General features: G+C 36.8%; 1 protein-coding gene and 1 pseudogene across 3 annotated transcripts in view; one reads left to right on the forward strand and one right to left on the reverse strand.

Moving 5' to 3' along the window:
- ZYG11B (zyg-11 family member B, cell cycle regulator) overlaps nucleotides 1-14,755 on the reverse strand; it is a 71,967-nt gene that overhangs the window by 14,504 nt on the left and 42,708 nt on the right. Inside the window, exons 7-10 of one of the 2 annotated variants that reach the window (XM_082429513.1) lie at nucleotides 12,632-12,731; nucleotides 12,332-12,382; nucleotides 9,879-10,040; nucleotides 9,721-9,768 (exon numbers count right to left, since the gene is read on the reverse strand). In XM_082429513.1, coding sequence (XP_082285639.1) covers nucleotides 9,721-9,768; nucleotides 9,879-10,040; nucleotides 12,332-12,382; nucleotides 12,632-12,731 — 361 coding nt within the window. The remainder of the gene's footprint in view (nucleotides 1-9,720; nucleotides 9,769-9,878; nucleotides 10,041-12,331; nucleotides 12,383-12,631; nucleotides 12,732-14,755) is intronic. The other variant, XM_082429514.1, reaches the window with a different exon arrangement.
- Nucleotides 7-9,714, forward strand: LOC309645717 (mitochondrial pyruvate carrier 2 pseudogene; annotated as a pseudogene). The gene has a single exon. The product of its transcript is annotated as a mitochondrial pyruvate carrier 2 pseudogene (transcript).

A 14,755-nucleotide genomic window follows, 5' to 3' on the forward strand; every position in this document is an offset into this window, starting at 1 on the left:
CTGGAAAAAAAAGAAGATATAAAAATTAAAATAATATGTATAATAAATGGCTAAATGACACTGCAATGATTTAAATATGTATGGACAAAAGCAAATATTGTTGCTATGTTAGCACAGTGGGATTACAGGTGATTTTATTCCTCTCCTCCCCAAACAATAAAATAATAAAGAAACAGCAGCAAGTTCTGTTTCAGGTAAAATAGTAAACTAGATAACCTAAAAATTTCCTGCTATAAAATATCTAGAAGTGCTGGGTAAAAACTGGCAAACAAACTTTAAATATGTAACTTTTTTGGTGGGACAAAATGTAAACAGGGAATCAAACTAAAGCATAACAGGCTATCACTGGCCTGCATGGGCAAGAGAACTGGGTTTTAATAGACATGCAAGGGCAAAAGTAAGGGCCAGAGATTGGAACTAATACAAGGCAAGAACTTTCAAAGCATTACACCTCAGTAAAAGAGTGGATTGACATAGATACATAAAAAAGAAGTAATCTGGGCTCTGGCCAATTTAGGTTGTGCTTGATCTTCTCCAAAACAATCTAAGATTCAACTTATCTCACTACTCTGAAGATTAATCCTCATTTTTTAAAAAAATTTAATTAATTAATTAATTTATTTTTGGCTGTGTCAGGTTTTAGTTGCAGCACGCAGGATCTTCGTTGAGGCATGTGGGATCTTTCATTGTGGCGTACGGGCTCTTTGTTGCAGCGCCTAGGCATCTCTCTCTAGTTCTGGTGAGTGGGCTCAGCAGTTGCGGTGCACGGGCTCTCTAGTTGCGGCACGCGGGCTCCAGAGCATGTGGGCTCTGTAGCTGTGGGGTGCAGGCTCCAGAGTGCGTGGGCTCTGTAGTTTGCCGCATGCGGGCTCTCTCATTGAGGCGCGCGAGCTCAGTAGTTGTGGCGCATGGGCTTAGTTGTCCCATGGCATGTGGGATCCTAGTTCCCCGACCAGGGATCAAACCTGTATCCCATGTATTGGAAGGCAGATTCTTAACCACTGGACCACCAGGGAAGTCCCTAATCCTCATTCTTAAAACTTCATTTGATCTACTATGAAATCATAATTCTCTTCCTAACACACTGATTCCATTTCTTAGGAACCAAAAACCCTGGCCTTTTCGTTGGTAAGAAACTATTCACTCCCTAGCTTAAGTCATTCTGTAACAAATGAAAATGAAAGTTATCGTGTCCAAACGTATTCTCTGTAACGACTAACAAGTTTTCTTTTCCAATCATGGAAGAGTGAGGATGGAAGGGACAAGTGTAACTTTACTCACTACATGAATGTGTATAATCCTGTACCTTTCCATCAGCATTAGTGATAAATCAATGACTCCTATGCCCCTCTCTAATCTCACATATTCAAACAAGAAAAGGCATTTCACATTCATTTTTCTAAAATTAATTAATTAATTTATTTTTGGCTGCATTGGGTCTTCGTTGCTGCATGCAGGCTTTCTCTAGTTGCGGCGAGCAGGGGCTACTCTTCATTGTGGTGCTTGGGCTTCTCATTGTGGTGGCTTCTCTTGTTGCGGAGCATGGGCTCTAGGCACACGGGCTGCAGTAGTTGTGGCACGCGGGCTTCAGTAGTTGTGGCTCGCGGGGTCTAGAGCACAGGCTCAGTAGTTGTGGCGCACGGGCTTAGTTGCTCCGCGGCATGTGGGATCTTCCCGGACCAGGGATTGAACCTGTGTCCCCTGCATTGGCAGGCAGATTCTTATCCACTGCACCACCAGTGAAGCCCTCACATTCATTTTTTATACTCTTCCCTATTTATGTTTTTTAACACAGCATGTATCACTTTTATAGTGACAAGAAAAGGAAAGATATATATGCCTTTTAAAATAAACAAACTAAAAAATGATAGTCCTCTGTCTCCTTCAAGCTTGGGGAAGCTTGACAGAAAGAAATATAAAGACCCTCTGAGAAGGACACACCTTGTACTCAAAGCCCCACAGATGGTGATAAATTACAATTCACAATGAAAACAATCCATAATGAGTGAAATCATCAAATACAGTAGAAAATTTGACTCTCCCAAGAACCTCATGTAATATAAGATAGTATCTGATTTTAAAAAGTTAAACACACACACACGAAAATGCAAAAGACAGCACCTTTAAAACAAAAAACAACAGATAAGGAAAGATTTGGAATAGAGCATCAAAAGAATTATGGCCATTCTTTCTTGCCATAAACAAGTTACTGGAAAATCAGACAAAATATATGAGAGAACTGTTTTCAGACAGCAGACAACTAGCTATACAGGAATGTGATCCCTGAGAGAAGATATTCAAATGGGGCAGTTTCTAGATTGCTACACATATAAGGGGAACCTAAAGAGTTGGCAGTTTTGCTGAGTTGAGGAGACAGAGATCAGTCTTCAGGGTGGCCAAGGCAGCAAAAATTTGTAGAACAGAGCAATGCAGAGGAAAAAGTTCCAAAGAAAGAAAAAGAGAGAAAGACATCTGCAGAGGGATCCCCTAAAATCTTTGGCTAAGTACTGATACGGAGTGAAACTCCATGAGGCCAGGGAAAGAACCACCAGAAAGCAGTACGTGAACAAATCCCAAAGTCACGCAGGGTTAGGAATAGTTCACATTCTCACCAGCCAGAGTGAAGAGATCTCATAATAAACAAAACATTTGATAGTAGTGGGGTAACTAGGATAAAGTAGTAGGGTAAAGGCTGATCTGAAGCCACTTTAACAAAGCAAATATAGGCATACCTTGGAGATACTGTGGCTTTGATTTCAGACAACCACAATAAAGCAAATACTGCAATCAAGTGAGCCACACAAATTTCTTGGTTTCCAGTGCATAAAAAGTTATGTTTACACTATATTGTAGTCTATTAAGTGTGCAAAAGCATAATGTCTTAAAAAAAACAATGTAAATACCTTAATTAAAAAATATTTATTGCTAAAAAATTCTAACCATTATCTGAGCCCTTCAGCAAGTTACAGTAGTAACGTCAAACATCACTGATCAGAGATCACCATAACAAATATAATCATAATGAAAAATTCTGAAATGTTGCAAGAATTATCAAAATGTGACACAGAAACACAAAGTGAGTTAATGCTGTTGGAAAGATGGTGCCAACAGACTTGTTCGACAGAGTGGCCACAAACCTTCAATTTGTAAAAAAAACACAGTATTTGTGAAGTGCATAAAATGAGGTATGCCTGTAAATAAGCTTTGAATGGAACAACTTGATCTGTGAGTAGCTTAACTGAATGCCAGCACAAAGTCCAAGATTCTTTAAAGGAAAACAACAAAACTACTAATCAACAAAGTAAATTAAATTTCACAATGACTGCAGCCAATTAAAAATTACCAGGCATACAAAGAGTCAGAAAAACATGATCCTTCAACAGGAGAAAAGTCAATCAATAAAAACAGACCCAGAAATGACAGGGATAGTAGAATCAGTAGACAAGGATTTAAAAGTTATTATAGGGACTTCCCTGGTGGCACACTGGTTAAGAATCTGCCTTCCAATGCAGGGGACATGGGTTTGAGCCCTGGTCTGGGAAGATCCCACATGCCACGGAGAAACTAAACCCGTGTGCCACAACTACTGAGCCTGTGCTCTAGAGTCCACAAGCCACAACTACTGAGCCTGCATGCCACAACTACTGAAGCCCACGTGCCTAGAGCCTATGCTCCGCAACAAGAGAAGCCACAGCAATGAGAAGCCCGAGCACTGCAACAAAGAGTAGCCCCCACTCACCGCGACTAGGGAAAGCCCATGCACAGCAACGAAGACCCAACGCAGCCAAAAAAATAAAATAATTAATTAAAAAACACAGCTATTATAAATGTTATAAATATGATACGAATGAAAGAAAAATATAAGCCTGAGGAGAAAAAAAATGAAGATATAAAAAAGATCTAAATGTAACTTCTAGAAATAATATATACATGTACCTGAAATGAAAAATATACTGGATGAGATTAACAGCAGATGATATGCTGCAGGAAAAAAATAATCAGTGAACTAAAAAACAGTAACAGAAAACAGCAAAGTCAAAACACAGAAAGAAAAAAGGAAAAAAACCTGCCAAAAAAGCCAGCAGAGTACTTCTGTGACTTTTGAGACAATTTTAAGCAATCTAACATACTTGTAATTGGAGTCTTAGAAAGAGAGGAGATAAGAGAGGGTACAGAAAAATATATTTGAAGAAATAATGGCCAAAATTTTTTCAAATTTATTAAAATTATAAACCTCAAAACCCAACAGAAAAATATCCACTTGGACTTCAATAGTGAGCAAAAAGTTATCTTTTGAAAATTAAATCAAAATAAGACTTTTTCACATAAACAAAACCTAAATGAAAATTCATTGCCAGCTTACCTACACTAAAAGAAATGTTAAAAAAAAAAGAAAGAGTAGTATGAGAAATACGTGGCTAAGTATAAAAGACAAATTTCTCATTCTTAAATCTATTTAATGAAAGATTGATGAGGACTCTTGCTTCTGGCCAAGATGGACGAAAAGGGGTCAGATTTACTCTCCATTCTAAAACAACTGAAAAAACACAACATGAAACAACAGTTTTCAAGATACTAGACATTAGGTAATAAAGAACAGTGACCTTTAGAGATGGAAAACAAACAAGGTGAGATGCTGCCTTGAGAGAGTTTCCAGGCTGTGGCACAGGGATACAGAACTAAAAGCAGAGCCCAGTGGGCTCATGGAGTTGAAGAGATGGAGCTGAGAGTCCAGGGAGACGAAGGCAATTCATAGGACAGAGTACCAGAGAGAAGACAATGTACATGGAGAGAATCCGGAGAGCTGCAGGGAGTAGCACTCTATTCAGCAGAGTACTGATCAGAGCATGACTGTGAGAAAACTATTTGAGGGAAGAAAAAGAGCCATCAAAAAGATTAGAGAAAAGTTCCCAGCACTCACAAAGGGCCAGGAATAGTGCTTGTTCTCACCAACCGTTCTGGAAAAACTCTTCATTCACAGGGCATTGAGCAGAGTACTCAGGAAGGTCTTGTTTCAGTAGTACAGAATAATCAGCCCTAGCCTCAGCACTACTCTGGATCCTCCTAATATATCATAAAAGCAAGATCAGCTCCACCCTCACAAACTTCTCTGGGCACGGGCCACGGGGTGGTTCACAGGGGAGCAGGCTGAGCTGCCGGAAGGGCACCCTGGGGAAGAGGAGGGCACGAGGCATTGAGGCAGGGGAAAGTGACCAGCTGTCCTTCATTGCCAGCTAGGGATGAGCACGCGGCCGCTGCCCCACCCGGCTGCCCACGATCACTCGTCTGCAGAAATGTCAGCCACTGGCGCCCGGGGCCTGCAGGCCACCTACCACCGGGTACTTGATAAAGTGGAGCTCCTGCTGCCTGAGAAATTGAGGCCATTGTACAACCAACCGGCAGGTCCCAGAACAGTATTTCTCTGGGCTCCAATTATGAAATGGGGGTTGGTGTGTGCTGGATTGGCTGACATGGTCAGACCTACAGAAAAACTCAGCACAGCCCAATCTGCTGTTCTGATGGCTACAAGGTTTATTTGGTCAAGATACTCACTTGTAATTATTCCCAAAAACTGGAGTCTGTTTGCTGTTAATTTCTTTGTTGGGACAGCAGGAGCCTCTCAGCTCTTTCGTATTTGGAGATATAACCAAGGATTAAAAGCTAAAGCAAACAAAGAGTTCTGATCACCCTAACAACCTAGATGTGGACATAACCACTGGGACCTAGTTTGATTTATTATTCGGTTGTCAGTGAGGTGATGGTAACTGTGTTAACGTTTGTAATGCATAAAATCTAACTGTAATTGGGAGGTAGTACTTGATTCAACAGAAAAATAAAGCAAACTTTTAATAATAAAAAAAGAAGCAAGATCAAATAGGATCAAACTGTTTAAAAGTAAGTCAATTAATCCCAGAACAAAATTCAAGAATATTTAATAGGAAAATAAAAATATCCAGCATCCAACAAGGTAAAATTCACAATGTTTGGCATCCAATCAAAAACTACCTGGCATGCAAAGTGGCAGGAAAATGCAACTCTAAAGGAGGGGAATAATCAATCATTTGAAATTTACCCAGAACTAACAAGGACATTAAAATTAGCAGAGAAGGACAGTAAAACAGTTATTACAAATATATTTCATATGTTCAAAAAGTTAAGTAAAAATATGGAAGATATAAAAAAGACCCAAAATGAAGTTCTAGAGGAGAAAATGACAATGTCTAAAGATTAAAAACTACATTAGCTGGGATTAACAGCAGATTAGATACTGCAGAAGAAACAATTACTGAATTAGAAGGCATAGCAATGGAAACAATTCAAACTGAAATGTACATAGAGAATAGAACAAAGAAAAATTTAAAAGCACTAATAAGTTGTGAATTTCAAGCAGCTTAATATATGAGAAATTGAAGTCTCCAAAGGTCTCCAATGGGTTGGGGGGAAGGGGGTGCAAAACTTTTTTTTTGAAGAAATAATGGCCAAAAACTTTTCAAACTTTAAAACTATAAACCAAGAAGTTCAATGAATCCCAAACACAGGACGCATGAAGTAAATTACACTAAAATACATCATAATCAAATTACTCAGGACTGTTGTTGCTAATCCTAAATCTTAAAAGTAGCCAGAGGAAAAAATCATATAGAGGAATAAAGATAACAATGACATCAGATTTCTCACTGGAAAGATGCAAATCAGAAAAAAGGTAACAAACATCTTTAAAGTACTGTCAACCTAGAATTCTACACCTGGCAAAAAAATCTTTCAAAAATGAACGTTAATAAAGATGTTTGCAGACATACAAAAGCTGAAGAATTCATCAGCAGCAGACCCACACTACGAAATACGTTAAAGGATGTTTTTTAGGTAGAAGGAAAATGAGAGCAGTTGGAAATGTGGATCTACACAAAGGAAAGAAGAGCATCAGAAATAGTAACTATTTGGGTGAACATACAAATTTTTAAAAATTATTTAAATCTCCTTAAAAGATAACTGATACTAAAAAAAAGTTTATGTGGTTTATTACATATATAAAATAAAATGCATGACAATGATGACATAAAGGAAAGAAGAGCAGAAATGGACATCTACTATTATAAGGTTCTTATACTCTATATGAAATTATATAAAATCTCTTAAAGGGAGACTGTGATTAAAGATATACACTATAAACCCATAACAACCATTAACACAACAAATTAGAGTAATAGCTAATAAACCAAGAAAGGGGATCAAGCAGAATTATTAAAAAAATACTCAATTAAGCCTTTTTTTTAAGGCAGAAAAAGAGGAAAAAACAAAGAACAGATAGGACAAAGAGAAAACAAATACCAAGTTGATGAATTCAAATCTAACCACACCAATAATTACATTAAATGTAAATAATCCAAACAGTCCAAATAAAAAGGAGAGAGTCTCATATTGGATAAAACAGCAGGGTGCAAAGTGTATGCTGTCTATAAGAAACACACTTTAAATATAAAGACAAATATAGGTTAAAAGTAAAAGGACGGAAAAAGATAAACCATGGTAACATTATTCAAAAGAAAGCTGGAATAGCTATATTAAGGAGACAAAGGAGATTTCAAAGTAAAGAATATACCAGGTCATTTCATAATGATAAACGGGTCAATTAATTAAGAGGGCATAGGGCTTCCCTGGTGGCGCAGTGGTTGAGAATCTAATCTACCTGCCAATGCAGGGGACACGGGCTCGAGTCCTGGTCTGGGAAGACCCCACATGCCGTGGAGCGACTAGGCCCGTGAGCCACAACTACTGAGCCTATGCTTCTGGAGCCTGTGCTCCGCAACAAGAGAGGCCGCTACAGTGAGAGGCCCGCGCACCGCGATGAAGAGTGGCCCCCGCTTGCTGCAACTAGAGAAAGCCTTCACACAGAAACGAAGACCCAACACACCCATAAATAAATAAGTAAATTAATTAGTTAATTAAAAAAAAAAAAAAGAAAATCGATCATTAAAAAAGAAAAAAAAATTAAGAGGGCATAGCAATTCTGTTTATGAACCTAATAAGAGAACTTCAAAATACAGGAAGCAGAAACTGATAGAAGATGATAATTGCTAGAACAAGTAGGCAGAAAATCAGTAAGCCTGTGGTAGGCTTGAATAATATCAACCTACTAGACCCAACTGACATTTATAGAACACTCTAACAATAGCAGAATATACATTCTTATCAAGTGCACAGGGAAGACTTACCAGGATAGACCATATCCTGGGCCACACACAAGTCTCAATAAATTCAAAAGGACTCAAAACAAAGTATGTTCTCTGACCACAAAAAATTAAATTAGAATCTATATCTCAAAATAAATTGTTGAAAAAAATTCAATCACAAAGTAATGGAGAAAGATATGGAAGGAAGCACACCAAGTTGTATTAATATTAATTACCTCACAGAGATGAAAATAAAGAAATGTTGGGGACAAAACCTTAAACTTTTTAAATACATTTTGCACTGTTTCACTAGCTACAATAAGCATGTATTCTTTTCTTATTTTTTTAAAAATATTTATTTATTTGTGGCTGTGTTGGGTCTTTGTTGCTGCGCACGGGCTTTCTCTAGTTGCGGTAAGCGGGGGCTACTCTTCATTGAGGTGCACGAGCTTCTCACTGTGGTGGCTTCTCTTGTTGCAGAGCATGGGCTCTAGGCATGTGGGCTTCAGTAGTTGTGGCGTGCGGACTCTAGAGCGCAGGCCCAGTAGTTGTGGCGCACAGGCTTAGTTGCTCTGCGGCATGTGGGATCTTCCCGGACCAGGGCTCAAACCCGTGTCCCCTGCATTGGCAGGTGGATTTTTAACCAGTGCACCACCAGGGAAGTCCCCAGCATGTATTCTTCATGAAATTTTTTTAAAAAGCATTTTTTAAGCCCTATAAGATCTCTCTGAATATTTAAAATCAATTCCCTTTTTCCTTTTATAATGACTTGAGTCAAATTGTGTATCTAATAATCTACAAACCCAGAATAAAACAATCAAATACTATAATTTACTTAATACTTCTCCATTACTGGGCATTTAGGTAGTTTTACATTTTCTGCTTTATATAACTAAAACTACAGTAAATAGTCTTCCTTAAATGCCAGCCCTCAGTTTTCCCAAAAATCCATCTTTCATACTCCTGCATCTAGAAAACAAACACTAATCTATGCCTCCTGTGATCTAATCCCTCAAGAGCAGAGGTCTGCTTTGAAATGGGCTTTACCATATGGGTACTTTTCCTGTTGCAGTGATTAAAGGTGATAAAATATCTGATCTTCACCTTTGTCTAAAAATCCTAGAGGGCTCACTTTAACATATATCCAGTATATTTATGGAATATCTGATTTGTTAAACAGTTGTTTAAGCGGTAATTATCAATTACCAAACATAGAATCTAAGAACACTTGTAGGTTAGTGACATTTTTCGTGTCACATTTTTCATTTTCATTTTTTTTCTGATTATACAAGTAAAATATGCTCACAGTGAAGCTCTGTACTATACCAAAATATATTTTAAAAAGTATGTAATTTATATCTTTCCTTTTAGTGTGGTGAAAATCTTAATATGTATATATAGTTTTGTAGTCTGCTTTTTTCACTTAATTATATTATATATATTTTCTAATGTCATTAAGTGTTTACAAATAGAGTAGCATCTTTCTATGTATTACCTCATATGGAAAATAATTACAGCTTGAAATTAGCAGGAAATGCTTATATCTTACCAGAAGTCCTAGGACTTTCTGTTGAATGGATGACTCAGTTGGGAATGACTGTAAAAAGAACGAGAAACCTATAACTAAAGAACCAAATATAATAAATAAATGCTCAAATCTATCAATAAATGAATGTCAAAAACTGTAGGCTAAATTCCCATTCTAACCTCTAGAACCCTCATGAAGAGTTCCAACCCTTGATTTTCAATAAAGTGTCTGCAAGTGGTTGGAGATTCATCTGTGAGGTTCCAAAGTGCACTCAAAGTAAACTTCAAAGTAGTGTCCACTGAATTTTGATTGGTTTTCTGCTTCACTATTTGAAGAAGTTGCTGAAAGGAGGAAAATAGAATTAATTTCTAATTACTGGTAATAACAGTGACTAACAAGTCCATGAGGATTAGTTTCATGGCTTCAAACATTTCCTATAAAGGTTCTTAAAAGGACAACAAACAGCCTCTTGGATCAGACTTTTCCTTCAACAAGAAAAAAATAGAGGATTTTCATAAATACTTTTAAAATATTCTGATCATACCTATAATCTAATCGCCTGTAAATGAAATGAAAAGCAAGATGATTAAAGCTTAGGACCAACTATCTTACCCAACGGGTCACAACATATACTCATTTCAGATCCTGGGATAAAAAAGGTGGAGGGGGTGAAGAGGGAATGAATCTAATATTTACTACACATCAGCAAATCATATCCTATATCGTAATATTGTCATCCCCATTTTTCAGGAGAGGAAATTGAGTCCAAGAAATGTTAAGTAATTTGATCAGAGTCAACTTAGTAAGAGAAAGTAAGAACTGGAAGACCTAATTCTCTCTAACTCCAAGTTTTCCTTAAGAAAAAAAGAAAGGACAAACTACATACAATAGTAAGAGAATTAAAGTCTAAATTGGATTTAAACAAGATAATAGCTTTGAAATTCCATTTGTAAATTATTTCTATCATAGCTTTAACCTAAGAAATTTAAGCTTGAAAAAGAAATATTTTAAGACCTACATGGGGCATACATAATTCCATTTTTAGTTTACACTTTTGAGGGTAAAAGGGAGCTCTGCAACAACAGATACAAGTAACATTAACGAACACTATTACTTAAAGTTATGTACAATTCAGGAAAAAATTTTTAAGAAACACAAACATCTAGTTGCAATTATGTAACTTAATAGCATAGTGGCTAAGAGTGTGGCACTAGAATTGGGCTACCTGAGCTTAAATATAATCTCTGCATCTGACTAACTGTGTAACCTTGTTTGCCAATTTAACTCTGTTTCCTCATCTGTAAATTGCGGGTGATAATTAAGGGCTTAAAAAAAAAAGTTAGCTAGCATCATCATTACTACTACTATTAATTCCCGCTAATTCCTACTTAAACTAAACAACTTTCTCCCAAAGCATATGAGTGTACTACTTCCTTAATATCTTTGAGTACACCTCCTGCCAAAATTACTGAAACACACGTACAGCAATAAAAAGCCATTTTTAAAACTAAAATGTCATCCCTGAAAAGAGTAAAAATAAATAAAATCAGCATCCTTTTCTACTCATCTAACATACGTTATCGTATTTTGTGCTAGGCACTTAGCATATTCCTTCAATTAATCTTTTTTTCCTTTTTATTTAATCTTCATAACAACTGTATAAAGCATTTTATCATCCCTAAGAAAATTTAGGTGACTTGTCTTAAATCACACAGCTAGTAAGTGATAGAACTGGGAATAAGCCCAGATATATTGACTACTCCTTCCTTAATACCATCACAGCCTTTACCTCTTTTTACACTGCTTTTTTCACGCATATCACTCTTATTATTATATATTTATTAGACTGCATTACTGTATTACGACCAGGTCTACATAGCTATTTTCTCTACTATACTGTGAATTTCTTATGGGCAGGAATTATAGATATAATTCAGTGTAGATCCCTAACACCTAGTAAGGTGGTAGGTACCTGATGAGTATCCTATACATATTTACCAATGAGTGACTTACTTTCTCATTACATACATAATTTGTAAGTTATAGAAAAAGGGAGTCTCTCATTTGACTTTTCCATCTACTATTATTATTCAAACATCTCACGCCAGGATTGTAACAAGCAGCTCCTAAGTGGACTTTTTCCTTCAGTCCTCCCTAAGGCATGGTTTAAATTTATTCTCTTTAAAGCTTTTAACCTTTCACTGTTCACTACATTAAGTCCTCAACTGAAGCAAGTAAAATCATGTATCAGCTATTTACATTATCTTCTTCCCTAAAGCATCTAGCACAACCTTATGCCTAAAATAGAGACTCTACATTTTCTTCATAAATAACAAAATCACAGAATTTTAGAACTAGATAGGATCTTAAGGTTTATTCAGGCCCCAATGGTCCAGGTAATTTATCTAAATTCACAAAGTGAGTTTACAAGTTAGATCCCAGGTCATCTGACTCCTAGTTCAGGGCTCTTTCCATCTCTGTTAAGGAGTAAAGCTGCCTCAATGAAGAGAAATTAATTCACTCACTTAGAAGTAACAAAAATAATCTTTTAAAATATAAAATGTCAGAAGATACACAACACTGCCTGAAAATAATGCAAATGAAAACTGTTTAGGAGTCTGTACAGACTTACCCTGACAATGAAGAGTTCAGCACCAAGCTGTGCAGTTTGTTCTGTAGAAAGCTGCAAGCAAGCAGAAGACAAAGTAAATGTCCAAGAATTCACCAGTGTGAGTTTAATATCATTCACTGTAACAGACTCCAAAGGTCAGACTAAAATCTCTGATCAACCTGGAATTCCACAATACCGAATACAGCTTGTGTAAGTTACCTGGCTTACCAAAACCTCACTGGCACACAGATTTGGGGAAAAATAGTAACTGTCATGGGAAATAGTTTCCTACAGAAAATTATTCAACAAGAGTTCAGGCACCTTGGCAGCCAGGATGGAAATGATTGCAACTGCCATCCTTTGCATGTTTTGATCCTCATGGTTGCAGAGCCACTGCATGACAAGCTTGGCTGCTTCAAACCTGAAAACACACAGAGTTTCATGAATTAATCCTGGAGGCCCCAGGCATAGTTTCAAAGCTCCAGCTGGGAACTGATGCTACAATTTAGGTAGGTGAGAAGGAAGGGGAAAATTCCTCCTAATTGATAAGAGAATAACAAGTGCACTTAGTGTTGTGGGATGGTGTCATTAATTCTGACAACACTTTGTAAAGGAACAAGAGTTTGGAAAATATGGTCAAAAATATCTGGCATTCATCTTCTAGAATTACAACATATTTCTATTCTGTAGTGATTTCTATACTATAGCAATAATTTAAAGTATTTTCTGGGTTCCTCCCAGTACCTAGCACAATGGGAACATTCATTCATTCACTCCGAAACATTTATTGAGCTCCTGTTTTTTGCTAGATACTGTTCTTGGTGCTGGAGAGAGGGTAATGAACAAAACAGAAAATATCTCTACTCTCATTAGAGCTTACAGATAGTGGGAAGACAGATAATAAATAAATAAGTAAAATATATGGTTTGCTTAGGTACTGACATATGCTATAGAGAAAAAAAGAAAGCAAGAAAAGAGAGGATATGACATGTGGAAACTTTATTAGTCCCCAAACATGCCCATAATTATGAGGTAATATAGCCTGGTAGTTAAGAGCAGATTCCAAAGTTCTTTGAATTTTGGGGTTGGAATTCTAGCTCTATCTAATGTTAATGACAATAATAAAATAAACTATTTTATCATGTGAGGCAATGCAGTCAGGTCATTAAGAACATGATACACTTTGGAATCAGCCTGCATTCAAATATCACCTTCACCATTTACTAACTTTGGGACCCTGGGCAACTTCCTTAATCTCTCTGAACTTCAATTTTCTTGTCTGTAAAATAATATGATCTATTCCATAGGACTGCTGTATACGATATCACACATAAAGCTTAAGACTTAGTACAGAACTTGGCACATTCCAAACTTTTGATAAAGGTTAATTTTTTACTAGTATTGTCTTCCTCTGTGCCTTTATCTGTGTAGTTCCCAAAACACAAAACAATCAACTCAACCAGCTTTCATTTTCAAGGCAATATGGCATGGATATAAAAAGTAGAAGCTCTGGAGTCAGTCTGGATTTAAATCTAAATTCTGCTACTTACTATCTTATCACCTTGAGCAAGTTACTAAACTTCTCTGTGCCTCTGTTTCCTCATCTGTAAAATGAAGATTACAAGAGTAACAATTTCACAGGGCTGCTGTAAGGACTGAATAAGCATATGTAAAACACTTAGCACAGTGCCTGGTAAGTGCTTCATACATTAGTTGTTATCTTTATTATCTTAAATACCATCACTAACATGAAATCTTTAATGATCACCAAGCAGATGGAATCTTTCCCTCTTTGCTTGGGGGCCCAGTACATTCTGTCATCCTCTTCTATGAATGATTGTCTTCTATTATACTCATAATTCATTCATTCATCCATCCATCCATTAAACATCCACTTAAGTACTAAGTACTAGGGGCAAGATGAACCAATCACCGTCTCTTACCACAAAGAAGCTCAATTCTAGCAGAATGCACAGGCTACATCAAGGGCAAATGATAGCCTACCTTGAGTGATCTTAATAGCTGTGGGCCCAGCTGCCTGTTTTCTAAAGTTTTATTGGAACATAGTTATCCCCATTTGTTTATAAAGTGTCTATGGCTGCTTTGGAGGTACAACGGCAGAGTTAAGTAGGTCCAACAGAGACCCAATGGCTCACAAACCTAGAACATTTATTATCTGGCCCTTTAAGAAAAAGTTTGCCAACCCTGGGGTAGTTTATAATTTTCTTTAGGAGATTATGTCTTTTCTACCTATGACTTCATGTGATCAATACAGATGCTCAATATATTTATAAAATAAAATTAGCAATCTACATGAGATATATGTAGTTATATTTTTATCCAAACTATTTATTTCAAATAGTAAATGGAATACTTCATTGCCTCAGCCATGCCAGTTAACAGTGTACTGTTACCCAAATAAAAGTAATTCACAGTAAAATTACT

Source organism: Balaenoptera physalus (assembly GCF_965194825.1).
Source record: "Balaenoptera physalus genome assembly, chromosome: 1".
Taxonomy (NCBI): domain Eukaryota; kingdom Metazoa; phylum Chordata; class Mammalia; order Artiodactyla; family Balaenopteridae; genus Balaenoptera; species Balaenoptera physalus.